Source organism: Podarcis pityusensis (assembly GCF_964106645.2).
Source record: "Podarcis pityusensis genome assembly, chromosome: 12".
Lineage (NCBI taxonomy): Eukaryota > Metazoa > Chordata > Lepidosauria > Squamata > Lacertidae > Podarcis > Podarcis pityusensis.
The window spans coordinates 31,168,691-31,196,264 of NC_138037.1; the positions used below are offsets into that span (position 1 = coordinate 31,168,691).

Here is a 27,574-nt window from a genome sequence, read left to right on the forward strand (position 1 = left end):
TTAGGTGCCAAAAATAGATGCAAAATTGTGTGTAGTAGTGGTGATGGTGATGGTGATGGGGGTCATGTATTGTTCTGCCTCAGGCAGCAAAATGTCTTGGGCTGGCTGTAGGAGCAGCAGCAGACAGCCACTTCATTTCACTGCTACAGACTCACATACATTAGAAAGGGAGCTCACTGTGCATTCACAGCTTCTTTTTTTATATATTTCTACCTAGGTTCTAAATAAAGCCAGAATGGCAATCACCGGTTAGCAAGAACTGTGCTGTATTTCAAGGGGACAACCATGCGCCAGATTGCAGCCGTTGTAAAACATGTAAAACATGCAGCAACGAGAAACTGCTGCTGGCTCCCTGTATGTTCAGCCCAGTTCAGCTATGTGATCCACAAAGCAAAATATTTGAAAGTGCAATTCCTGTGCAGAGAAGACTGTAATGAAAGAGAAGTGACAATGGCAGTTTGTTGGGAGTTCTCTTTAAAAACCCTAAGCCAGGAACACTGGGATCATTGCTTTGACGTTGCTAGTGCTTCATCGTTAAAATGATAATTTTAAGCACATTTTTGCTTGAATTACTTTCAAGCTCCCTGGCCCCTTTCTTCCACAAATTGTTATGGATGGCAATTGGGTAAAATTAATGACTACTTACGCCATGTAGCAGATATGCATTTAATTAATGGCGATCATTAATTCCCTGTTATTGCCCAGAAAATTTCCATGATGCTACTGTGATTTGCGGCTCAAAGCAAATTAGAGAAATCGGTTGCCCTTGAGAGGCGCACAGATTCCTATACATTTCTTCACATGAAGGAGCAGCACCCTTAAATACTGAATGCTGAGAATGGAACTGAATGTTACCAGGACATATGTGTCTTTGCCATTTCAGCAAATAATATGCTCTAGGAGTAGAGAAACCCAGAATGTGATCATGTATCATTTAGACCAGGAACGGGGAATCTGTGGTCCTCCAAGTCTCTCAGTCCCATCCTTGGGACTCCAGGAGAATAACATGCTTCCCGGATCATACCCCTCTTAAGCCACATCTTCCACTTGAGCTGCTTTGTGCCACCCTCAAGTGCTTATTGCTTGACTGGAATATGCTCTTAAACTGCGGTGAAGTCCGCTTGCTAGCCTGGATGAAGAAATGTAAGAGGTGTGTGTACAACCTCTGAATTTTGTGTACCTGGAATGTAGCTTTCTGCAAGAAGATAAATGCCATCTCCACTTTCTGCTGTTGTCCCCATCTGCCGCTGTGTTGTGGACTGGTTGGACATAGATGAATGGTGGGAGAAAGCGGCTGGGGAACCCCCAAGGGAAGAAGGCTCAGAGCCCTGGGGGTGGTGGGGGTGGTGTTGGTGGGACAACTATGAGTGGTCAGAGGGAGAAGACTGGGAAGAGGAGGTGTCAGAAGCTGAAGAGGTAGGGGGGCTTAGTGAGCTGGGAGAGTCAGCGGCAGACAGAAACCCAGAATCGGAGGCAAAAGCTGAAGCAGGAGAGGAGGGAAGCCAAGAGGCAAAGATGAGACAGGCTGGTGAAGAGCCAAAGGTGTCTCCCCCTCCTGCTGCAACAAGCTCAACCCCCCCACTTGTCTGCCAGAACCAAAAGAGGCAATCGGAGACACTGCCTGGGTGCATTCAACCTCTCCTCTTCCCATAACCACTACGTAGCCTGCAGAAGATTGCCCACAAAGGAATGCAGTCCTTGGACGGATAAAAGTTCCCCATCCTTGCCACAGGTGGTCATTTTAAGTGCAATAAAGTCACATCTATCTGCAAAGGCAATATTGCTTCTTTTGACATTCTGCCAACAGGACATCCCTAAAGTGTCACTGTACACACTCAAGAAGACACTGTGTGTGTGTGTGTGTGTGTGTGTGTGTGTGTGTGTGCAGACTTGTGTGTTATCTACCTTAATGTTATGTTCTGAATAAGCTGTCTATATTATGAATAGAGTCCAAGTGTACAGTAGACATAATCTGAACACTTCCCCTGCTTTAGATCAAAGCACAAGAGGCATTAGTCTTTATTTACGTCAGCACTTTTCTTTGCTTGATAGCTTTTATATTTTCATGTCAGAAACACCGTACCTTAACATTTCAGAGTTTTACAGCAAACTCCTTCTATCCTGCCCCGTGTTCCTTAACAACATGGTGCCATCCATCAGCCGTTCGGTGTCAGTTCTCACAAATCAACTGCCAAGAGAATGCACTTCCAAGAATAAAAATGAAGATGAAGTCAGCAACATTTGAGCCTGCTCCAAGTTAATGACAAAAGAGCTGCATCCCATCATGAGATGAGTGGGAACCAAGATCTCTGGAAAGGAGAAGGTAAATCGTTGCACATTAGTTGCAACGTGGCTGTCAATATAAATTATATGCTAAGAAAGGAGGTGTTCTTTAAAAACTTCTAGAAAGAAAAACTACTTCATTTATGCACGTTTTCATTCAGTTTTAAGGCAAAAGCAATAAATGGAAGAAAGAATCAGTAAAAATATTTTTTCCATGTTCCCAAGTTTCCTTAATTCTGCAGCCAATTCCATTATATACACCCCACCCCAATCTCTGAGCAGCAAGAGACTCCAAGCATTCCAAGCACTTTTCCAGGGCTGAGTTTCCTTAGAATGAAGATTAAAAGCAAATCAATGTCTTTAGGATATATGCTTTTAATTACACATTCAGTACATACAACCTGAGCATAGGATGGAGGGGCTCACAGCATTAACACCCCAACAGATCTTGCTTCTCCATTAAGTTTCCAGAGAAACCCAGCACAGAGCAAGACACTTCTCTGTGTTTCCAGCTTCCAAGCTGCTTCTGGCTCACCTGACACACAACTCTGCCCATTGTTCTCCTACGTAGCAGCTAGTTGAGGGTGGAGAAGGCTCACCCATTTGTTCTATGGCACAGAGCAACTTATTTGTATTTGCTAAATCATGGTACAGTGGTACCTCGAGTTACAGGCGCTTCAGGTTATAGACTCCGCTAACCCAGAAATAGTACCTTGGGTTAAGAACTTTGCTTCAGGATGAGAATAGAAATTGTGAGGTGGTGGCAGTGGGACGCCCCATTAGCTAAAGTGGTACCTCAGGTTAAGAATAGTTTCAGGTTAAGAACGGACCTCCAGAACGAATTAAGTTCTTAACCCGAGGTACCACTGTACTTAACCAGCCTGTCAAAGTCATTATCTTAACAAAGGAGCTGGTTTGGCTGGTTTCCTTCTTGTAGATTCTACCACATGCACACAGGATTACAGGTTTGGAAGCAGACCCCAGGTTCCATCCAGACTAACCCCCCCCCCACTCCTAACAGTTTATTTTCTATGATCCCAATCTCACACTGCCTTAAATCTGCAACCAGTAAGTTCCATTATACGTAGTGAGCTGGTGACATGAATCCAAAGTGATTGGTAGCAAGGCTTTTTGCAATTAGACGCTGCTTAAATTTGGTGCCAAACGCAAGCCCCTATTTCCTCAGAAGTGTCTGAATGAATCTGATCCCTTCCTAAAGTAGTACGGCTTGCATTTGGCACTGAATTTAAACACCACCAAATGCAAACCTTGGTGCCAAGGAACCACTGGGAGCACATGGCTTAAGAGTGCACTCCCAATTGCTCATTTGCAACTGGGCTTGCATTGGAAGGTGCTTAAATTCAACACCACATGCAAGCCCTTCTGCCTTCCAGGAGGGATCAGATTCAGTTGGGGGTCATGATGACATCAGATGACAGACAGACTTGCCCACCTGTCAAAAGCGATCTATGAAGAGGTGGCCACTTTTTGATCTGACCCATCAGGTAACGGTGATTCCCCACCACTGTTCCAAAGTTAGGTTGGTGTGAGCAACTTCAGAGAAGACCTTTTCGAATGGGGTAACCCAACTGTGGAATGTTCTCTCCAGGGATGACTGTTGGGCACCTACTATTCTGTTTGGGGTACCAGAGAATTTTGTTTTCTTTTGTTCCACTTAGGCCTTTTAAAACATCAACTGAGCGGTTTCCAGAGTTGTTTCAAACTGCTCTTCTGATACTATTGTTTTCACCCGCAGGCTGTTTTCATTGTTGAGCTGCTTTTTATTGGATTGCTTTATTTTATTGTCGAATTCTTTATAATATGCATGTAAGTGCCGCCCTGGGAACACTTTCGAGCTGGAGGTGCAAGATATAAATAAAATAAAATAAAAAGTGGCTTTGCGTACGAGAAATGGAAGAAGGGTAGGATGGAGAAAAATCAAATGTTCTGTTTGTGATAATTTATAATGCTGCATGAAAGCCACAGTTCAGATGTAATACTAGCAGGAGTGCATAGCAACTGGGATAAATTATACCTTTTATCCTTTCCTTTCCTTCTCATGTTAATCATCTCACTCATTTGTCAGCCAGCCCACAGCTCCTATCATTTCAGACCACAGATAGCATCAAGAATGACAGTTGTCGATAGCAGCACAATATATCAAATGCATACATCGGATATGCTTATGCTTTATTCATACAGAATAGTGTAATGCAAAGATATCATCATCACAGTGTACACAGGGTTGAGATGATCCACCAAGAAATCTATCTGTGAATTATAGATCGGTGCATTCATCAAGGACTTATTCTTAAGGGGAGCATCATGAAAGCCTTACTTCTTTATACACCCTACCTGCCAATATAAGCTTCACTTAGCAACTGAGGTCAGGTGCACACCCGTGTTGACTCTGCATCCAGTGCGCTCCCACTGCTGGTTTGGGAAGCAATGTTCACACAACGTTAGGCACAATTCATACCTATTGTGCTGTTGTTTATGAAATATTGCACTTTTCTCCAAACCAGCTTTGATCCATAGCAGTTGAAACCTAACCATGTTTAGGCTCCAAGTATTTCAGGAACTCTACTGGCCAAATTTGGATTACAGTACCCATCATCCTGACCATTGGCCATGCTGGCCACAGAAGTGGATGAACTAAATTTGTCTTGTGTGATGTTTACATACAGTGGGACTATGTAAACCTAAGTCACAACTCAGTCCATGAAAATGTTACAATATATTTGAGGAGTCATGTGTGTGTGATGTGTGTGTATTCCAGAAATAGCTTAGTAATGCATTTTTTGTGATGGCAGAAGAGTTGGCATGACTTGCTCAGTTCAGCTCCCTTGTCTAGGAGGAAGCAAAAGGCTCAGATGCTCCACTTCCCAATTCTATTTGGAACCAAGCTTGAAGTATGTTTTGTAAGCCAAGCTGCTGATTTCTTACTCATTCAGAATGGCAGACCAGATGTCTGGAAATGGCAAAGAAAACCCTTAGATTAGAAAGAAGCCATCTAAACAGTCCAAGTGGGATTTCTCCATCTCCCTCTGCAGCACTCATCATCCTTCCCTTGAGCCTGGTGTGCATCAGAGTGTGGCCACCTCAGCCTCTGGGGGAGAGATACCCAGGGAAGACTGTGGCATTGGCCCAGCTTCCTTTGTATATTCTGACAGCCCTCACTTGTTTCCTTACTGAAACTGATCAATGAGAGATGCCTCTGTTTGTCGGCTTGCTCTTCCTCTTTAGCCTCAGTGCTGTCCTTGCGGCAGGGAGGAGGATGGGGACAAAACTAGGATTGGTTGGGGTCTGCCTCCACCTACTGTCAGTCTCTCTGCCTTCTGCCCAAGCAGTCCTAATGGTCACCAGCCAGCACCAGAAATACCCCAAACATTCTCTCTTTGCATACAAATTCTGCTCAATGCAAATCTGAGGCAGATCCCCAAATTTGGACACGGTTCTTTCCCCCAGAACAGCTGGGTCTTCTTGCTGAACCCCGCACTCAAACACACGAGCAAACCTAATTACTCTTCTTCTTTTTTTTGCCTTGGGTGTTTAAGAAATCCTTCTTGGTAATATATCCTACGTTGTGGTACATCTGAAAAAAGGACTTTTCAGAAATTAGCTACCTGTAGTCAGAGCTGCTTTTCTAAGCCAACGATAGGAAATTTGGACAAAGGGTCTCTCTCTCATCCCCCTGCCATTCCAATTGATTCCAGATGCCTAGGAAACTCCACCCCCCCCCATAGGCCACAGTAGTTAGCAAGCAGTCAGGTCGCTACACCCAGGTCAGAAAGCAAGGCAGACACATGCATAAAAGAATTGTGATCTCAAAGGTGATAACTGAAATCCAGTTATTCACCCTTCTTCTACGCTGCCATGTCATTGCAAGCACCTGCACATCCTCTTCCTGTGATGGCCAAACCCCTCCCTCCCTGTATATTTTTTGCAGCCAGTTCTCCTTAATGACAGTCAATTAGGACGATGACTGCAAAGGGAGGGAGCATGCTCCGTAGAGCATCCTTGGCCTCCCCCATTATAATTATTATTTTGCTCACGCAAATACCGCTGCTTTTTTCTTCCGCCTGCATCCCCCCCGCCCCCCGCCCCCGTTTCCAAGATCAGGCGTTGCACAGCCCTGAGCTACTCCGCCTTTCCCTATCTAGATTTGGGCAGACGGAGCTCCGATTCCAAGGATGGGCAAAAAGGAAGGGCAGAGGGCTTCAGCGTCTGCTACGGAGCATGCTCAGTTGCCTTTCGCCGTAGAACTCGACGGGCAGCTGTTTAGGTTGCTACACCGGGAGCGGGGGGAGGCGCTGAGCCAAAGGGAAAAAAAGAAGCCCCACAAAAACAAGCCGCGCTCTTTTCGCTTGGAGAAAAGGCTCGGGGGCGTGCGGTGAGTTTCGGAGGGAGCTGGGCGAGGAGGGAGGGCTGGGCAAGCGGGTGTTGCTAGCCTGGTGCTCGGAGGGAGAGATCGGGGCACCTTTGGGTGCCGTGAGCGCGCGCGCGCACGGATGGGTTTGTTTTTCTGCTTATGGTATCAGCTGCGCGTTCCGACGAGCAACTCTGGCCCAGAATGGTGGGAGGGAAGGATCGCGGCCTGCACGCATCCTGGGCTTCTGTGTGTGTGTGTGTGTGTGTGTGTGCGCGCGCGCGCGCAGGAGCGTTGCCAAACAAAAGGGGGGAAAAGCCGGGAGCGGAGGAATAAATAAATGCATCGCCAGTGGTGGCGATGGGGTAATCCATTGGGAATTTGGGCCGCCATCCTAATACAGATACAGCCTGTTCCTAGGTATCCGTTCCCTGCTTTGAGCGCAGACTGGGGGGCGAAAGAGAGGAAAGAGTTGCGCTGCTGCCCTGTCATTTCTGTCGGGGCCTCTGAGAGGGTTAGGTTTGGAGAGGCCTTGGAACCGGCGGCCCCTTTCTGGTGGAATTGCTGCTGCGTCTTGCAACATACATGTAAAACGCATTTAAAGAAATCCTGGTAAGTGTAGTGCTGGTAATCGTAGCTCTGCGATGGTAAACTACAGTTCCCAGGATTCGAGGTGTGCATGTGCCATCTATTACTTTCCCACCCGCCTTTCTTACGTCTTTCTAGAGTTAAGCCTCAGCATTTCGGTGCCTAATTACGTTTACTTCGCATCATCTGTTGCTTTTCTCTTGGGTCATTGGGTTGTTGTTTTTATTTTGATTATGTACTTTGTGGTTTTATATTCTGATTTTATCCTGTGAATCGCCTTGCGAGCTGTGGGTATATGGCAGTATATAAATTCAATAATTATTAGTAATAATATATTGAGACAGGGTTTGTATATAGGGGGTGTCTGAAATCTAATGCCAACTAAAGCGCTTCTTGAGACAAGCATTTATATTGTAGGTAGATGTTAAGGGCTCCTGCCAGCGGTACAGTAGATTAAGAAATGCTAAATCATTACTTCCTCTCTACTTCCTCTATATTGAGGAAGAGTCTGCATTGCAGTTTCTCATTGCACAATAATTAAAATCTTTATTTCTCTGAATCTGGAGCAAGCAACTAATAATTACTCACTCTCTACTAGAGTTGCAGAGAAGTGCATCAATACAGGTGTGTTCATAATTTGGGTGTGAAGTGATACACCACAGCGGGTGGAAAAACACACGTGATTGCAACATTTTGTTGCTTCCCATGAATTCAGATATGGTTCTGAAACCTGAGAATTGGAAATGGCTCTTCCTCTCCATAATATAATTACTCTGTGCTTTTGAGGTACTGTTGCTTTTTACTGTTCCTGCTTTTGAACTGCATTGTTGTGAATCCCTTTTTAACTTTATTTTGTCTTTATACGTCAGTGACCTCTGAAAGTTTTTAAAATAAAATAAAATAAAAGGGGTTAAGTGTGCTTAACGAATGAATTAAATAAATTTTGTTCTACTAAAATAATAATTAAGTGCTAAGTTGCTGTGCAGGTTCAGTTTCATTGTATAGCAGTTTGGATTGCTTCTGTGACCCAAACCAAACTCTGTTACAGCCTTCTTTAACTAATGAGAAGTTGGTAGCCATTGAGGAATATGGGAGAGGAGAATGATTGGAAAGTCACCCTCCCCTCATAGCTCTGCAACAGGAGACAGGTGAGCTCCAGGTCTAAAAGTAGCTTCTTGCTCACCTCATCCTGTACCTCAGCAGCCTAGGCATATTAAATTACCCCATGAAATTCAGGACTAATCTGCTCATCTAATATCTGAACTGGAATGCTACAGTGTTTGGGGAGAAGGCTTATTTTTGCTTCCCCTCATGTGGTTGAGGGATGCATGCCTCAATGATGTGCATCCCTGTTCTCTATTTTCACACTACTATTTGAATTCCAAGATACTTTAAGCTGTTTAAAGATCTACCCCTCCCACAGCAGAAACAGTCCTCTTGTGAATATCTTATTTATTTGGATTTGAGAACGTGCTTTTCCTGTAATCATAAACCTAAGGAAGCTGCCTTTTACTGAATCAGACCATTGATTGATCTAGCTCAGTATTGTCTTCACTGTTAGGCAAGAGTTTCAGGCAAGAATTTCTTCTTATACCAAACTCATTGGTCCATTTAACCAAGATTTCAGACAGGTATCTTTCCCAGCCCCATGTGGAAATGAGCCTGGAAAATTTTGTATGCAAAGTGCATGCTTTATCACTGAACTATGATCCTTCCCCAAGATTGGGAACAAGAGGTGTTTTGAAGAAAGTTTAAGCTCTAGCACCACATAATATGTTTTACTTATTTAAATTATTTTATTTATTAAATTTCTATACTGCCCTTCATCTGAGGAAAAACAAGGTGGTTTACAATATAAAATTATTTATAACCTACTCCTAATTGTTCACATAATCCCAGACTGAAGGACCTTAAAATGCAACAAAACAATCTTCATTTAAGTACAGCTTAATGTAAAATTAGACAATATACTATCAACATAATATTACAACAAATGGTACCACTTTGGCCAAATGCTACGTGTTTAACCTGGTGTGCTAGCGGGTGTGGAATTTGTTTAGGTATTGAGTGAGCGGATGTGTACTGAGAAAACTCTTTGTTTTTTAATGGATTTTTATATTTTATCTGCTTTATGCTCCGTATTATTTATACACTAGGTTACATATTTTTAATTCCCTCTTTAAAATACTTTGCAATGAAAACAGCAGTAATTCCAGAGTTGGGATTTTTGAGAATAAATTGCTCATTATATGCATTGCTCTCTTCTCACTAAGGGCAACCTGAGTGTCAAAAGCCCTACATGGGCAGGCACAACACACACATGCACATAGAGCTCCCCGCTCTTTTCTGCCCTTCTGGCCTGTAGTTGCAGGATGTTGCAGCCTGTAAGCCCTGCATCTTACAATTTTTAGACTCATCCATACAAACTCTAGCGACTGTTTTCTTTCTTGGGCAGGGAATGGAGGTGAGGGGCAGAAAAGAAACAGGACCCCTCTTTTAATTCCAGTACTGCATGTGAAAAGCTGAGAGGGGAGGGAGGGGGAAGAGAAACAGAGAGCATGCTGGGAGCTGTAGTCCTGGATGCTCACTCTTCTGCTCAGCATCCTACTACATCTCCCATAAAGCCAGTCGTTTTGCAAAACAACCCCCTCCTCCGCCTCTGCCTCTCTTGGGAAACTCGTCTCCTGGGTCCCGAGGAGGGAGGGAGAAGCAACCTACCGGAGCTACGTTAATGTTTTTTTCCCCGTTGTTTTTTTTATGGCGTGCGCCTTCCCTGATGTTACAGCTTGCAAGCCGCGCAGCTAGGCTGGGCACCAGAGCCGTGTGTGTGTTCGTGTGACGAATCCCTGCAGAAACGGGGAGAGCAGGGGCTCCCCTCTGGAGCTTCTTTCTGCCGGGCTACGTCACAGGGAGGGAGAAAATACCCCGGGCCCCGCGCCCCGCGCCCAAGGCATCGCGGTGCGTGGTGTGTTTGCGCGGCGACTGACCTGCAAATTGATTGCTTCACTGCTTGCTTTTATCACTGAATTGCCCGTAACTTAATGCCGGCTGCTTCTGGAAGGTCTTCCATGTCTCGTTTTTGTCCCTTCAGGTGAAGCGCCCATACCTGCAGGAGGAGGAGGAGGAGGAGGAGAAAGGCGGTGGAAGAGGAGGGAGCGCGGCCAGGGGACGCAGGTGAGGCAGGCTGAGCCAAAAAGAAACTGCACACCTGCTGCCTTCTGGAGCGAGGCTGTTGGGGAAGGGGCAGGTGATAGCAGAGGGAGGGAAGGGACTAGCCGACCACACACCTGTGTGTACATCTCTCTCTCTCTCTCTCTCTCTCTCTCTCACACACACACACACACACACACACACACCCACACCCACACCCAGCGCTGTTACCTGAGGGATGAGAAGCAGAGGGGAGGTGGGGTTTGGCTGAGGATCGTTTGCAGGGATCATGAGAGGGGTTTAATTTGCTTGAAATTTCCCCTGGTTGGTTACATCTTTTTTTAAAAGATAGGGTGCTTTTTAAAGACATGCAATGCATATTTATTATGGCATGCGTTTTTTTGTAGATTAAATGCCCCCTCTTTTTTTTTTGTATGTTGCAAGTCCAAAGCTTGCATGCTGCCCTGCAACATTCCAGTTGGTCCTCCCAATAAAAAGTTTGCCCATTTGTGGATTTGGAGGGATTGTTATTATGTGCTGACATGACTACCTTTGCTTTTCATATTTCTTTCCATCTTTAAAGTGCTACGGTTTTGTTTTTGCTGCAGCAGGCTTAACGTTGCAGTCCTATTCAGGTCTATCTATTCAGAAGTAACTGCTGATGAGTTTAGTAAGGTTTATTCGTCTTAGTTGCAGCCTAAAAGGGATACACATCTAGAAGTTGTTGCATATCTATCCTTGCTATATCTGATTTCCTTCCTTCGCTCCATAATTGTTTCTTGAGTTAGGTCTTGGAGACATTTGGTGTCTACTGTTTACAAGGCTTCTGTCATCTTATGTATGCTTTGGCTCTGGCAAGTTTAGAAATCTAAGATTCATCATAGAGCTTCTTACTTGCGTTTATATTAGAGTATTAAATATTCCTCCCTCTTCTCAGAGGATTGATGAATGCTAAATAATTAGTAATTTGCAAATTGTGGTTTGCATCAGCAGTCATTATATATTACATATGCACTGAGATTATAACTTCAGTTTGTATGTAAGTCATGTTCAGAGCAGACCTATTAAAATTAATGGATTTAAGCAGGTCATGACAACTTACCTCCATTTTAAATGGGTTTCCTCTGGAAATGGCTAACATATAAATCTTGATCTCTGTTTCTTTTCTAGTGGGAAAGATGCTGTAGCCCTAGTCATTCATTGTTATTAATATAAAAAGGTGAACAAACTGCTGTTTTAATCTGGGTGTTGTGGAAATTATACTCATTTTCTCATGTAGTTTTAATGAATAATTTTGTTTCTTGGGAAAATGCAGAAAGGGTTAAAATGCTGGTGACTATGACCTTTTGTGAGTTCCATTTGTTTTGATAGGTGGATGGGAAGCCTCCCAGTAAGGAATTATTTACATATGTATAGCTAGGAAAAATCCCAGGCAACCCAAAATAAACTTTGTCACTGATTAGGACTCTGAATACTTGATTCTGGAAAGAAATATATTATGAGCAGAGCTTAAGCTCATTACTATAATTAGTTTGCATTAAATTATTATTAGGTATTAGGTTGCTGTGTGTCCCACTTGCATTTTGGGTCAGTTTGTTTTGTTTTTGTGGACCAGAGCAAACTGCTACAACTGTTTTTTAAATATTTGATTCCGCAGCCCCTCTTCAGTATTACATAGGGTTTGTTTTGTTTTTGTGGACCAGAGCAAACTGCTACAACTGTTTTTTAAATATTTGATTCATCAGCACCTCTTCAGTGTTACATAGGGTTGCCATAAAAAAGTGAAAATCACTTTTTTCTTAGGAAAATCAACACTTCAGATATGGGCTGCCATAAGCCCACGTTTCCCCGGATATTTTAGCCGCTTTTCGGAAATTCTACCCAGACGCCATTTTCAACAGACAAATGCCGGCTATGTCTGGGAAATTCCAGACATATGGCAGCCCTAGTATTACAGTCTTATTATGTGTGTTCTAGAGGATTAATTCCCAGGTTAACGTGCACAGTCTTATAATCAAATTCATAGTTATTTTGATACAGTTTGATCTATCTATCTAAAATACAGTGGTCCAAGCCAAGCTAACCATATCAGATACTGGCTTGCTCTGAGTTCCATTAATGCATAGTTTCACAATTCCTCTAGCCTCACAGCTGTACCTGAATTGAAGTTTATTTTTCATTTCAAGTAGTTGTCTTATCACGGCTAGCACACTGTCCAAATGTCCAGTGTGATAACTGCCTGTTTTATCTTTAACTCAGCTGACTTTAAACCCTGACCCAGCAAGCCTTCCCATAGTCCAGGAAATTTTAGGCTGCAGTCTATAGCCCAGCCGCTGGCCGGCAGAGCTGTATGAAGCGGCAAGGCCACCACTGTACCTGCAGGCCTGCCATGCACAGAGGAAGATATGTGGGTGGGTGTAGCTGCACCATCCTGGATCTGGCCCATGCCATCACATAGCAGTAAAACTGGTTGGAATCCGAGGCATCCTGGGCCAGCTCAGCCCCACCTGCTCCCTGCCTCCAGAATGTCCTACTTAGAAGCTTTTTGCTGGCCGACACCCCACAGACAACACTCACAGTCAGCAGGAGGCCAGCTTAGCTAGGGGAGCTGGGTAGAGGGACCTCATTACTCATTTCAAACTGCCCCCAGCCCTGTTCTGGGCTCCGTTAGTCAAAGTTCTGCAAGTATAGCAGGGAAATGGAACAGACATTGCTGGACTGCAATTTCCATCAGCTCTAGCCAGCATGGCCAGTGGTCAGGTTTGATGGGCCGCCGGTTCCCCATCTCTGAAGCAGAGTAAAGGCAATGCAGGGATAACCCATTTAGCCGAGAACACATATAACATTGCTGTGGATTTCAATTCACAGGAGCCCTATCTTAAAAAGTTGGCGACCCTACATGTTTAGTGTACTTACAGATGGCTCTCTCGGAGACAGCTGATTCCAGGATTTCAGATCAATATTTACATGTTCTGGTTTCTGGCTGTCAGGATGATTTGTGAGGAACAAGTGTAGGATTAGTGCACTGAGTGGAACACATGAGTAGCTTTGCAGCAACATACACTGGTGCCTCGCAAGACGAAATTAATCCGTTCCGCGAGTCTCTTCGTCTTGCGGTTTTCTCGTCTTGCGAAGCACGGCTATTAGCGGCTTACGGCTATTAGCGGCTTAGCGGCTATTAACGGCTTTAAGAAAAAGGAAACAAACTCGCAAGAACTCGCAAGACGTTTCGTCTTGCGAAGCAAGCCCATAGGGAAATTCGTCTTGCGGAACGACTCAAAAAACGGAAAACTCTTTCGTCTAGCGAGTTTTTCGTCTTGCGAGGCATTCGTCTTGCGGGGCACCACTGTACATAGTACTGAAAGAAAACCAAGAGGTAGGTATTATGAAGAATGTATTCCCCATAACTAAAGATTCTGCACACAACTAGAAACTTTTGGCATAATTATCATAATGTATGGGTATGGGTGGTGATAATTCTTGAAACAATATAACTTTTTTCCCCAATCAGAAAAAGCAGATGATGATATATTACTTATATCCTGCCTTTCTGACTGGGTTGCCCAAGCCACCCTGAGTGGCTTCCAACAGAATATAAAATAACACAACAAAACAGTACTAAACACCTTCTCAGCCTTTCACAGACATAATGCTGAACAACTGTTTGTTTTCCTTAATTGGGATTATGTGTTGCAACTGAATACTTCAACTGTGATTAAGAATTGGCTTGCAACCAAGCCAGGATGGGAGACCACAATGTCTGAGGTTTGCACATTATGGCTTGCATCAGTCATGGTTAAATATTACATCTGAACTGAGCCAGTCACGATTATGGCAGTTTGCCTCCCTTTCTAGGCTCCCTGCTAGCAAGTTGCAACCAAGTCTCCCTGAATGTTTTCCTGGTGGGCAGTGGTTTATCTCAGCAAGCTGAACCATGGTTTTAGTGTTTTCATTTATTCAGTTCAACAATACAGTGGTACCTCGGGTTAAGTACTTAATTCGTTCCGGAAGTCCGTATTTAACCTGAAACTGTTCTTAACCTGAAGCACCACTTTAGCTAATGGGGCCTCCTGCTGCTGCCGCGCTGCTGGAGCACGATTTCTCTTCTCAACCTGAAGCAAAGTTTTTAACCTGAAGCGTATGTAACCTGAAGCATATGTAACCTGAGGTACCACTGTATTTATAGCGGTCCCAGTTGTCCCTAAGCAGTGAACAGGAAACCCAATACAATGAGACTACAAATGAGTTAATAGCTCTCCAAATGAAGCCTCCTATATATAACATGCCTCCAGGTCTAAAGTCTGCCTCTTAACTTTTCCTACCAGCAAACATGGGGAAGTCTCTTTCAATGCCTTTACATGGATCTAAAGAAGATGGCGTTTCATCAACGGACAACATGAGGAAGGGATTAGTTCACTCAGAATCTCACAGTGAAGATGGACGAAATGGAGATGTGTCACAGTTCCCATATGTTGAATTCACGGGAAGAGATAGCGTCACATGTCCCACGTGTCAGGGAACAGGGAGAATTCCACGTGGTATGTCTAAAATGCATGAAACAGTCTAAATGATAAAGTGCTAAATATGTTTTTGTCTTCCTCCTCTTCAAGTCCCCATTAGGCCTTATGCTTATCTGGTGTAGAAAGTGTATGATGACTGAGTACTGATATGTTTTGCTGGCGTTTTTTTGTACCTGAGAATATTATTGAAAGACTTATGGTAGGATAACCTTGGATTTGGGTCCTTTGATTTTCTCTCTTTCCTTTATTCACCAAATTCATAGAAAATCACATTGAACTTTTTAAACAATACTAATGTGATACCTTGCCAGTTTTCAGTTGCAAGTATGGCAGCTGGGCATTCACAATGCAACCATCAGTCAACACCAGGCAAAACAAGCCATGGTTTATTTTATTATCTGTGAGCAGGATTCTGGTTTCTTCAACAAACCATTGTTAAAGCAAACTACGGCTTAGTTTTTCATCCAGTCATGCTCTATGTTTTCCTTTTACCATTTAAAAGTTATTTTTTCTCATTTTTAAATTTGGAAATGTTAGAACTTCTATCTGATGGTAGAGTTGTGCTTACTTGTTAAAGTTATGCTGATGTACAACTGGGAATTCCTTAAGATGGTACTAGCATATTGTATAATGTAACTGGCAGCTGAAGCGAATATTACTCAATATACCAGTACATTTATGTTAATAGGGGTAAGTTCTAAACAATGGGTCCTATTGATACAGAAGGCTAAACTTAAAGCCTGCAGCAAAGTATGTTTTGAATGAAGTTTGAGGAAAAAACTTGTTGGATTAAGTAGCATAAAACAATATGTGTTGAAATTACTGCAGTCATTTTAACAAAATAAGTGAAAGGGTTTGTGTTTTTACTTTTAAAAAAGCATTTCATAGAAGGTTTCAGAACATGCGTCACCATGAAAATTATTAACTGATAGACGTTATACCGGTTTGGGGTGGGGTGGGGGGAAGCCAGCAGCAAGCTAAACAAAATACTAAATATAATGTCCATTGAAAATTTCCAAAGAAAATTAGAAGCTGAGGGTAGGGTGGAAGACATATTCAGTGGTTGTTTGTTTAGTCATCCTGTTTATGTAGGACCTTTCTTTCCATAGGAGCCCAGAATGAATTAGGCAGATTTTAATTTTAGGGTCTAAAAGTAGAGAGATACCTTTTATATCAACAACCTCAGATATGCAGATGACACAACCTTGATGGCAGAAAGTGAGGAGGAATTAAAGAACCTTTTAATGAGTATGAAAGAGGAGAGTGCAAAATATGTTCTGAAACTCAACATCAAAAAAACTAAAATCATGGCCACTGGTCCCATCACCTCCTGGCAAATAGAAGGGGGGAAAATGGAGGCAGTGAGAGATTTTACTTTCTTGGGCTCCGTGATCACTGCAGATGGTGACAGCAGTCACAAAATTAAAAGCAATGACAAACCTAGACAGCATCTTAAAAAACACAGACATCACCTTGCCGACAAAGGTCCGTATCGTTAAAGCCATGGTTTTCCCTGTAGTGATGTATGGAAGTAAGAGCTGGACCATAAAGAAGGCAGATCGCCGAAGAATTGATGCTTTTGAATTATGGTGCTGGAGGAGACTCTTGAGAGTCCCATGGATTGCAAGAAGATCAAACCTATCCATTCTTGAGGAAATCAGCCCTGAGTGCTCACTGGAAGGACAGATCCTGAAGCTGAGGCTCCAATACTTTGGCCACCTCATGAGAAGAGAAGACTCCCTGGAAAAGACCCTGACGTTGGGAAAGATGGAGGACGCAAGGAGAAGGGGACGACAGAGGACGAGATGGTTGGACAGTGTTCTCGAAGCTACTAACATGAGTTTGACCAAACTGTGGGAGGCAGTGGAAGACAGGAGTTCCTGGCATGCTCTGGTCCATGGGGTCACGAAAAGTCGGACACGACTAAACAACAACAACACCTTTTATACTGTGTCTCTGTCGTGGAAATTCTACTCTGTATTCATCCAGAGTAGAACCTCAATGTATACTTAGCAGAGTAAAAACCTAAACACGTTGTAGGATCCCCCCAAAATAGACCAGAGGCAATTGTTCTTCATCCAGCAGAGCTTTACTGCTAACGAAGGCAAAAGAGCATAATGGTCACAAATCCAGTACATTCAGGATTGGCACTGTCCATAAGAAATCCAGTTGCAGCAGACTTAACTTAAACATACAATTGTTGCTTTTTTTCTGGGGGTACGCAGCGGTACGCATACCCCTAAACATTTTGTGAATCTTAACGGGAGAAGAAACTAAAAAAAAATAGTTTTTTCTCTAACATGATGAATTGTCAGTTCTGCTACTACCTCTGATGGCGGCCTCATTTGTTGTCACGGTGTTTCCTGAGTCTCAGATGGAATGAAAGTACTCCTAAACCATTTTAAAGAAAAAAAGCACTGCTTACAATAACTTATAATAAGACTAAACTGTAACACTATATACAGAACACCACACTAGAAGGAAAGAGAGACAGAAAGAGAAAGTGAAACCAGGCTCCTTCTGGCCTTACTTTTATAGTCTGCATGACCTTGACAGAAGAGGTAACAGAACCAGTTTAAGCCAGCTGTACTCAGCTTCTCTGAAGGAATAACCCAAACATCAGGAACCTTCTGCTTGTTTCTTTCACACAGAGAAGATTTCCAGAACCCTCTTGAATTAATTAGAATAGGAAAGATCTCTACACATCAGTTCAATACTTTCTGTACTAAAATGCAAACTGACACTCTCTCCTAAGGAGCCCAGGGTGGCAGACATTTATTTGTGTACAAAATTTCTATACAGCCCATTAACAAAGTTCTCTAGACAGTTTGTCTCTCTCCCCCCCCAAAAAAATCTCATTTTAGTCTTGCAGGCAATAAATGGCAAGTAGGTTAGTCTGAGTGTGTGTGTGTGTGTGTGTGTAAAAAACCCAGCAAGTTCCCTTTGTGCATGAGGATTTGAGCCAATGTGTCTCCTTGTCAGATGTTAACACTGAGCCCGATGCCCCATGCAGGCTCCCGTGTGAAGCCGATTTATGCATAATTGCAATTTTGCAGCCTGCTTTCTTGACATTTTGCCAAAGTCTTTGTTAACAAGAGTACACAACTCAAAAGCGATAGAGGCCTGAAGCCAACGATTTGACTGGTTACTTCAGTACTCAGATTCATAAAAGCTTGTTGCCTCAAGCCTCCCTACTATTCCCATGTTTTGCCAGCTCTGTTACTGTCCACCACACACTCCCTACCCCCAGGATCCATGAAGAGCACCCAAATGTCCCTTGCTTCTATTGTGGGAAGGAATCTGTATGAGGGTTTATCCTCATGTCTCATTCTGATTACCAAGTAATTCCGCCCACTCCTTAAGTGCCTCTTTCCCTGCCTCTTCTGCCTCCCCTTTCCTTGGGTTCCAGCTTCTCAGATAAAGAGACACCAGAAGAGCCTGCTGCATCAGGCCACAGGCCCGTCTAGTCCAGCATCCTGTTCTCACAGTGGCCAGCTAGATGCCTATGGGAAGCCAGCAAGCACAACAAACTCTTCTCCTGCTGCAGTTTCCAGCAAGTGGTATTCGGAAGCGTACAGCCTCTGACAGTTCCTCTCTCATCCTTTTGCCACCCTAACCTGAGCTTCCTATCCCCTTAGTGTTGCCCTCTTTGCCCTCCTTGTTCCAAAGCTGCCAATGAGCTTCCACACAAGTGGTGGTTGTGGATGAATCACAAGTTGTTGTTTTTTTAGTGACCAGATTTTCTGCAGTAAGGGGAGGAGGAATCCTGATTAAATACTTTTTAAAAAATATATCATGCGGGTGCTACAAATAACTGTGCATGAGCAGAACTGATTTCCCCAATAAACTCTTGCCTGGAAACACCCAAAATGGAAATCTCCCTTTTCATTCAGGGCAGTGAAATGCTTTGCACCTCTTTTCTTAGCCGTGCGTAGTGATGTGAGGAGAGAATATTCTCCACAAACAGTAAATTCTAATGTAAGAACCAGTTTTACAACCCACATTTAAAAAATCTAGTAAATAGTAAGTCAAGCTGTGATATTTCCAGTATAAGTAATGAATAATGATTTTATTTTGATCTAGTTACATTACTAGGCATTGTCATTCACCATTGGCAGTTCTGAAATGTGAGCTACAGAAAACTTTTTAAAAAAAGTTTTTAAAATGCTTTTCGTTTAATTTGATCAACATTTGAATTTGTATGTATTTCAGCTATACGTAATAGCCTTTTTTCTATTTTGGTGTGACCTTATTCTTAGCAATTCTATACCCTTGGCCATACAGTTTGATTTATTTAATTTTTTTACAGAAAGTAGCTTTAATGCTTTATACACTTAAAAGTACCTAGGCGTATACAATTATGTGTAACAGAATGTGAGCTGGCCTTGATTTAAACGTTTCTATATTCTTATTTAGTGCCAGTAACTGGTTTTTATATCATTTTCAGTAAATTAAAATGAATATTCTATTTTAAATGAAAATTCTCTAATGTTCTCATTAACTGAGAATATTCTCGAGAATAATCTCCAAAAGATTATTCTCGAGAATTTAACATCACTAGCCGTGCGCGTGTTTGCGCACTTAGAACTGCTGGATATTGGTGATACATTCAGTAAGTGCTACTTGTCACACAACTATAGTCATGGAAAGTGGCACCGGTTGAATTTCTCATTATAATGTAGCAGATCAAAGCACAAGAGGCACTACTGAAAAAGAAAGTAAGAACTCTGATGAAAGGTAAAGAGCAAATAATTTTCTGACCTAATTGGGTCAACAGGGTGCTTAGGTGATGGAGCAGCTATGGTCTGTGATCTGCCATGCATGTCTTGTAGTGGTAGTTTCAGGTACAGTGTGGCCTTTGCCATTTTTCAGCCTTACTTGCCATTTTATCCTTTATTTATTTTAACATATTTATTAGCTGCCCTTCCACCCAAACTCTCATAGCAGTTCTCAAAACTAAAACCATAATATAGTACACAATAAAAGCAAGGCAGAGCTAAATAAAATAAAAGCATAAAATGCATATAGTCTAAAACAATGCAAACCTCTGAAAGCCATGGGCAAATAAAAAGATTTTCACCTGGCACCAAAAAGAAAACAGGTGCAGACAGGACTCCTCTTGGGGAAAGCCTTCAAAGGCATTATGCCACAGATGAAAAGGCAGCACAGAGCAAAGTGGCATACCAAAAAACCCCAAACCAGTTCTCTTCTGCAACAAATTTCCTTCAAAGAAATTGCCTCTTGATAGTTTTATTGCACATTTTTCTCAAATTTAGTAGACTGCGAAAAAATTCAGTGCAGAGCTGTAGTACTGCAGACAAGTCATTTTTATCATCCTAGGATGCTACACGTTTTATTGATTCTTTTTAGCTGCATCGAACATGGGTGGAAACTCAAGATACTGAACAGTTATGTTCTTATTTGTAGGTCAGGAAAATCAGCTTGTTGCCCTGATTCCATACAGTGATCAGAGACTGAGGCCAAGAAGAACGTAAGTTTTACAGAAGCAATATAAACACGTGTTGTCCATGAATTACCGTATTTTTCGCCCCATAGGACGCACCGGCCCATAGGATGCACCTAGTTTTTTGGGGGGGAAATAAAGAAAAGAAAATTATTTCCCCCCCAGGTGCGGGGCTGGGGCGGGGGAAGCCCCCAGAACAGGCTGCTATCCGCAAGCCGTGGGAGAGCTGCGCGATTTCGCGCAGCTCTCCCACGGCTAGCGGAGCGCTACGCGAAGCCAGAAGCTTGGGGCGTGCTGAGCTCAGCGCGCCCCAAGCTTCTGGGTGCTGGCAAGCTCTCCGCTAGCCGTGGGAGAGCCGCGTGACTTTGCGCGGCTCTCCCACGGCTTGGGGCGTGCTGAGCTCAGCGCGCCCCAAGCTTCTGGGTCTCCCACAGCTAGCGGATAGCTTCCTGGAGCCTGGAGAGCAAGAGGGGTCGGTGTGCACTGACCCCACTCGCTCTCCAGGCTTCAGCGAAAGCCTGCATTCGCCCCATAGGATGCACACACATTTCCCTTCATTTTTGGAGGGGAAAAAGTGCGTCTTATAGGGCGAAAAATACGGGTTGGTCTATCCAAATCTAGAATAAAAAGATGTAACTCTGATGCTGTTCACTATGTGGCTTTTGAGTACTCGGGAACAATTTCCATTAACCCCATAAGCCATTTTTTGTGTTTGTGATGATAGGTGGCTGCTTTGCTAGAAGTGTTCTTTTGGACTATTGTCACAAAGTTCTATCAACACTGAAGCATTGTCATGTTCCTTTGAGTGGATATGAGGGGAGGTGCTTACTATGGTTCAGGTCGTTGTAGTGTTCTCAGGGGCTTCAGTGAAGAAAGATGGCATACAAGGTGTGCTCCTCCATCAGTACCACTCTTTTTCGTTCATACCATTGGGTTTTCTCTGCCATTTATTTATATATATATATGTGTATATATATATATATATATATATGCCAACTGTTAGAAATCATAGGATGGCTCAGATAAACCTAGCTCTGCCTTGACTGGGAAAGTGCAGAACCATGTTGCAGTGGCTGTGCATAATGTCTTAATGCGCTGTGCATAACAATCTTGTGGGGAGGGCGATCTGCGTCTCTTTGCTCCCATACTTGCAGGATTTAGGTAGAATGCAGCCAAGCATTTGCAAAAAAGCATATGCACACTACATGCTATGTTCAAAATGGCAACTTGCTTTAGAATGGGTGAATGGTGAGGGGCAAAGCAAGTTGGGCACAGCTTCTCCAAGAAGGTATTATATACATATAGTGTGTGTATCTATGTATCTACAGTGATAACCTGTCTCTACTCTCTTTCCTGCAGAAAACTTTACGTTACTGCTTCTGTAATTGTATGCTTACTACTTTCTGGGCTGGCAGTATTTTTCTTATTTCCTCGATCAATTGACGTTGAATACATTGGAGTCAAGTCAGTATATGTCAGTTACGAAGCACAGAGGCGCATAATATACTTAAATATTACGGTATGTTCATTGTTAAGTTCTCTTTTGCTTCCTTCTGTGGTTGGCATTTTACTGTATATGGATCGTTGACATGCGTATGACTTCTCTTTAATCTAGATTTTTTTAAAAAAATTCTCCTCTGTAGAACACATTGAACATCACAAACAACAATTATTATTCGGTGGAAGTTGAAAACATTACAGCACAGGTGCAGTTTTCAAAGACTGTTATTGGGAAAGCACGGCTGAGCAATAACACTCACATTGGCCCACTGGACATGAAACAAGTAAGTGTAGTTGATTTAATTCCATACAATATGGCTGAATGTGCAGCAATCATCTCTTGTTTCACATTCCTTATCCTGATCTTTCTTTTTCTTTTTTCCAGATTGATTATATGGTGCCCACAGTTATACAAGATGAAATGAGCTACATGTTGTAAGTGGTTGGCTCTCTAGAGTACACTGACACACAAGAAGGGGGCCCACAATGAAATATTGCAGGGTATCCTCAGCCCCTAGCTAGCAGTTACAGTAATATCTTGGTTGTCAAATGCCTTGGTACTCGGACGTTTTGCTTCCCGAATGCTGCAAACCCAAAAGTGAGTGTTCCAGTTTGCGAACATTCTTTGGAACCCGAACGTCCGACAGGGCTTCCAATTGGCTGAAGGAGCTTCCTGCAGCCCATCTGAAGCTGTACTTTGGTTTCCGGAACAGATTCCGTTCCACTTCTGAGGTACAACTGTATGTCTATACTGGAAGGAAATTTGTCCAAGGAATAAAGTGTTCAGGTTCAGGTGGCATCACTCTGACTTTATTCGTCTTTAGCTGGGGGAGTGGATGGGTAGAACATAGGAAAGAGAGCTTAACCTCTTGGTGTGCATCTGTCCAGGGATTACTGCTGGACAGCCCAGCAGAAATAAGAGAAGCACCTTCCTTTTCAAAAGTGGCCTCTACACCTGACCATTAGGCTAACTTCCAGCCCCCCCTTTCACCCTCCATTTTTTCATTTTAACTGTTGAACATTCCTTGGGCAAAACTCCTTCAAGTATAGGCATAATTGCTAGATTTAAACGAACCTGGTTGAGCCTTGGGCTCGTGCTTTCTGCCCCCCCGTAATTGTCACAAGGAGGAGATTGGAAGCTTTCATTTTTAACTAACTGTAGTATAGCATCCTGCCCCAAAACAGCTAGTCTTAACTATGGGTTACTGAAATAAGCCAATGCATTAAAACTAACCAGCTGCTGTCTAGGTTTAGACATGCTAAGCTGAAGTTAGTTAAATATTGAAACGAAAGCTTTCTGTCTTCTTGCAGCTGCGTGCCAGAAGAGGAGTGCTCAACCCCAAACCTTGCCATGGCTTATTCATGTTGGCATTGTGTGCAAACCAGCCACACAGTCTGCCTAATCTCTGGTTCTTTGGGACCATCCTTTTTTCTTCCCTCCCCTGGCATGGGAGCACTCATAGGAAAGCAATCTGAATTTCTCCCATTTTCTTCTGTCACTCTGACTTCAAAATACTTTTGTTTTGTTTTGTGTGTGGAACGGCAGAAAAGTTGGGGGGATACATTTGTATTTGGTTCAAGCCCCATTCCTGCCATCAACCAATTTTTGTTAAGTACCTCGTTTTACCTAAGCCCATTCCCAATTGAGCTAAGGGGAATCACTAGTTAGAATTAAGAACTTGGCGTGTTTGTTTTAGCCTTGCTAGCTTTTAATTATGCTTACATTACTTTTTTTCTTTTTACAGTGATTTTTGCACCTTACTCTCTATCAAAGTGCATAACATAGTAGTCATGATGCAGTAAGTATATTTTGCATTTTCATTTACACAGAGCCCTAACTTTCTAAACTATGGGTTGTGTCCAACATTCGTAATACTCAAGAGTACTTTCTATTTGCCATTAATGGGAATGACCAACTTAGGTCCATTAACTTCAGTGTGTCAGCTCTGATTATAATTTTAGTTCTGTAGTGGGGAACCTTTGCTCTGTGGGTAATTTTTGACCCTCTGGCAGTTCCAGTTTGGCCCGTGAGGCCATGTTTTCTAAAGCCACATCTGCCTGTCAATCAACTTGTGTCACTCTGATGGATGGGTGGCATCACTTTATTAGATGGTGTTAAATCATGCTCAGTTTGGCTGTGCATGTGGGTTTCCCACAACCAATGTAGCAGGATTCAACTCTTTGTTTATCAGCAAATGATTGAGGTGGGGTGGTGTTCCATTAAGAGCAATGGTATGGGAGTGACCTCAGATAAGATGAGGAGGCGTATGATGACATATTTTTTCCTTATCTCCGATTGAATATCATGAAAAGTGACAGCAGCTAGGGTTTTCTTCTCTTTTGTTCCTTTTCTTTACAGTTTGTGAAAAACAGAGTTTAGTTTGTTGCAGGGTGGATGAAAATCAATGATTTGAAATATCATTTCATCCAGGGTGGATGAAATATTTTTTAATATTATTTAAATTGGATTTTTAAAATAAAATGCTTTTGGAGGAAAAATCTTTCTAAGGATAGTTTTCTATTTAAGTTACATTGTAGTCCAAAGGCTATTCATCAGGAAATAAGGATTTGTTTTGTTTAACCACATCAGTTAACAAACATGGATACATATGCTATAATGTTTTTGTTTTAGTTAAATAAATTGTTTAAATTGTTACTAAGGAAATGATTATTTTTCTCCTTCCAATAAAGTACAGCAGAAAAGTTTTCCAAATATAAAGTTAGCTTATTAAACTTCACAATAATTTTATAATTATTGGTCTATGTATTTCCAGTAGTATAACCAAATCAGTAATTTGCGATATAACAGTTAAAAACTACTCTGAAAATTTATTATTCCCAAAATGAAACCTTCCTCTGGTTGTAAATATTAAGATGATACCAGCAAGAATGAGTCTGTAAAAAATGATTTAAATCAAGTCTTACTGGCTAGTGATTTAAATCAAATCCACCCTGGTTTGTGGGAAGAGAAGGTTGTCAGTAAATAAAAGAAATCTGAAGTCAGCCTACTGAGAGCCGTAATTTCTGTTAAGAAAGCCTTGGCTGTTGCAATCCTGGGGCTTAAATCCTGCTCCATTCAGCAGGATTTAACCCAAACCCCTGATCAGGAAGGTGTTTGCATTGAAGCCCTTGCTACTAAAGAAAAGGAATTTTCCTCCATTTTAGCAGCACCTTGCTGTCTGTGAGATGCCTTGAGCTACAGCACTTAAATCACCAAATGTCAGGTGATTGACAGGGTGGACTCCCGCAGGGCTCCCTAGGCTGCGGATATCTGCCCGAAGCGCAGGGCGCTCTGCTTTAGCGCGCCCCGCGCTCCGGGCAGCAGCTGCTATCCGCAGCCTAGGTAGCCTTGCGGGAACTCCTGTGGGCTCCCCAGGCTTACTGATAGCTTCCTGAAGCCTGGAGAGCGAGAGGGGTCGGTGCGCACCGACCCCTCTCGCTCTCCAAGCTTCAGCGAAAGCCTGCATTCGCCCCATAGGACGCACACAGATTTCCCCTTCATTTTTGGAGGGGAAAAAGTGCGTCCTATAGGGCGAAAAATACGGTACCGAACGCAGGACTGGAGTTTGGGGAACAAAACTAAAGGACTTGCAAATTAAGTAAATGTTTGCATAGTGTGTGTTGGTTGCCCTAATAGGAAAAGCCCTGTCAAACCACCATAAACTCAGAAAATCCTGTAATTGCGGAAGAACGATATTTCTGATCTGTTAGGTGGTACCAAAGATGGGTTGAATATGCTAGATGGCATGGAGGAGCTAGACAAATACATCAGTCTGGAGCTGTGAAAGATGTTTATCTTTATTCCCTCACTAAACGAAGGGTTTGCAGGCCCGATGTGGCCCAACAAGCCTTCCCCAGAGGCCCCACAGTCCCCCAACCCAACTTGGTGCTACCACCAGTGGATTTTTCATCTCAATATGGGCGCCCCACCAGCAGCGGTCATGACTGCAAACGCCCCCTCTCTCCACTCACCTCCAAAAGCTGAGGTAGTATATAATGTATAAACTCTATTCGTTCTCTCTTCCCTGTCCCTTCCCCCCCCCCCTTTTAAGAGTGACCGTGACCACCTCTTACTTTGGTCACTCTGAACAAATATCTCAGGAGCGGTACCAGTATGTTGACTGCGGTGGAAACACAACTTACCAGCTGGGACAGTCAGAGTATCTAAATGTACTTCAGCCGCCTCAGTAGAAGAAGCAGAGTTTCTGGCTGCAAGAGGAAAGATTAACTCTTGGTTCTTCTACTACTCATTGAAGTTGAACTTTCATATCTAGTACTGCTTAAAGAGGTGGATGTATATAATTTAGCAGCCCTGAAGGCTTCTGTACTTTGGAGGCGTGAGCAGCAAAAGGTCAAACTGTATATATTCACGTTTGATAACTTTCCCCTTTCCACTCTAAATGTGTAAGTATTCTGTCAAACTATTACAACGGGGAAGCGGGGAGGGGTGGCTGTTAAATCAGCAAATCTGTATTTTCCCTAAATGGAAACATGGGTACATGATTATAAAAGTCAGAGTGAAACCATATAATTGTATAAATTATGCTGTGATGCTAACAAGTATGTATTAGAAAGTAAACTAATAACGCACCAACAGTATGACTAAGGTGGGTTTTTTTGGTTTTTTTTTAAATGAAGGAAGTTTGGCCGTATTGCAGCATTATAGAAGGTTACACATTTGCATTAATAACAATATGGCAGATTTCACTGTGTTGGAATTTTGATCTTAGAAATTTTTATTATAGGCGAAGTTACTGCTGTTTTTTCCACAAAGCACATAATTGCTTGAAATCTTTGGGTATATTGAATATATGAATACCACTAGATTGCTGCATATTTGCAGAGCAATAGGTACAAAATGAAGACTAAAATGTATTAAACCGTGGTTTTGTTTTTAAAAAACCTAAAATAATACATGTGCTTCAAAGCTTCACTATAGAAATCTGTAATGAGTTTTTATGGGTTTTGTGTTTTCCATATTAATCAATATAATGAGATCAACATGCTTATCTCAGAATGTGTTGTGCATTTTAAGCTTAAGTTCACTTCATTGTCATTTGAGTAATACCATAACTAGACCTCTGACAGCTTGAAGTGAATGTAAAATATACCAATCAAAACTGATAATGTCTTGTAAAAATCAACCATGTTTTGACTTAAATCAAATTTGAGAATTGCCATAGGTCAAAGCAATTGCATTGTCTTAAAGAGCTCATGTTTTGACTTATCTTCTTACTGAACTGAATAGAGTGGTCACTGAATGAATGGTGTAGTCCTAGTATGGTTTGACTTGCTAACACAGCGTTTCTCAAACTTGGTCCCCCAGCTGTTGTTGGACTACAACTCCCATCGTCCCTAGCCAGTAGTGGTCAGGGATGATGGGAGTTGTAGTCTAATAAACAGCTGTTGACATACTCCCATGTTCTTGTAATTTTGGAATGGAAGCAATTGCTATAGGAGACAAAATTGTTACAGTGGTAGGTTATCGGTCACCTTTCAGGGATTACTTCCTTTCTAATAATAACATGAGATGCAACTGTTTTACAGTAGCTCCCATGTCATTCTGCTTATTGTATGGATAGGGCTTGTTGCATCCAACTTGGACAACTGGTGAAAGGCGCATCATTTTGTCATTGCTTTGTTGAGATAGATACATTTTCAATTTGCTGTATTTTCAGTTGTATAAGCTCTGTTTTGTTG

The 27,574-nt window shown here is 42.6% G+C and overlaps 1 protein-coding gene across 2 annotated transcripts; it reads left to right on the plus strand.

The window, feature by feature from the left end:
- Window positions 1–6,528: 6,528 nt before the first annotated feature.
- Window positions 6,529–26,493, plus strand: TMEM106B (transmembrane protein 106B). 2 transcript variants are annotated; one of them, XM_080975073.1, is made up of 9 exons: window positions 6,529–6,676; window positions 10,332–10,414; window positions 14,716–14,928; window positions 20,338–20,401; window positions 21,734–21,893; window positions 22,018–22,158; window positions 22,260–22,309; window positions 23,620–23,673; window positions 25,927–26,493. In XM_080975073.1, exons 3-9 carry the CDS (start codon window positions 14,721–14,723, stop codon window positions 26,063–26,065), a joined length of 816 nt encoding a protein of 271 aa, XP_080831199.1. In that variant the 5' UTR covers window positions 6,529–6,676; window positions 10,332–10,414; window positions 14,716–14,720; the 3' UTR covers window positions 26,066–26,493. The 2 variants fall into 2 exon arrangements, with proteins under 2 accessions (XP_080831199.1, XP_080831200.1); XM_080975074.1 differs by lacking the exon at window positions 10,332–10,414 and having other exon boundaries at window positions 6,539–6,676.
- Window positions 26,494–27,574: the final 1,081 nt, after the last annotated feature.

What these genes read in the sequence shown, in the direction of transcription:
- TMEM106B (XM_080975073.1), top strand. Translation starts at nt 14,721, where the DNA reads ATGGGGAAGTCTCTTTCAATGCCTTTACATGGATCTAAAGAAGATGGC. An exon ending in TAATATACTTAAATATTACG is followed by an intron (nt 21,894 to 22,017) that starts GTATGTTCATTG and finishes TCTCCTCTGTAG; the next exon opens with AACACATTGAACATCACAAA. An exon ending in GATGAAATGAGCTACATGTT is followed by an intron (nt 22,310 to 23,619) that starts GTAAGTGGTTGG and finishes TTCTTTTTACAG; the next exon opens with TGATTTTTGCACCTTACTCT.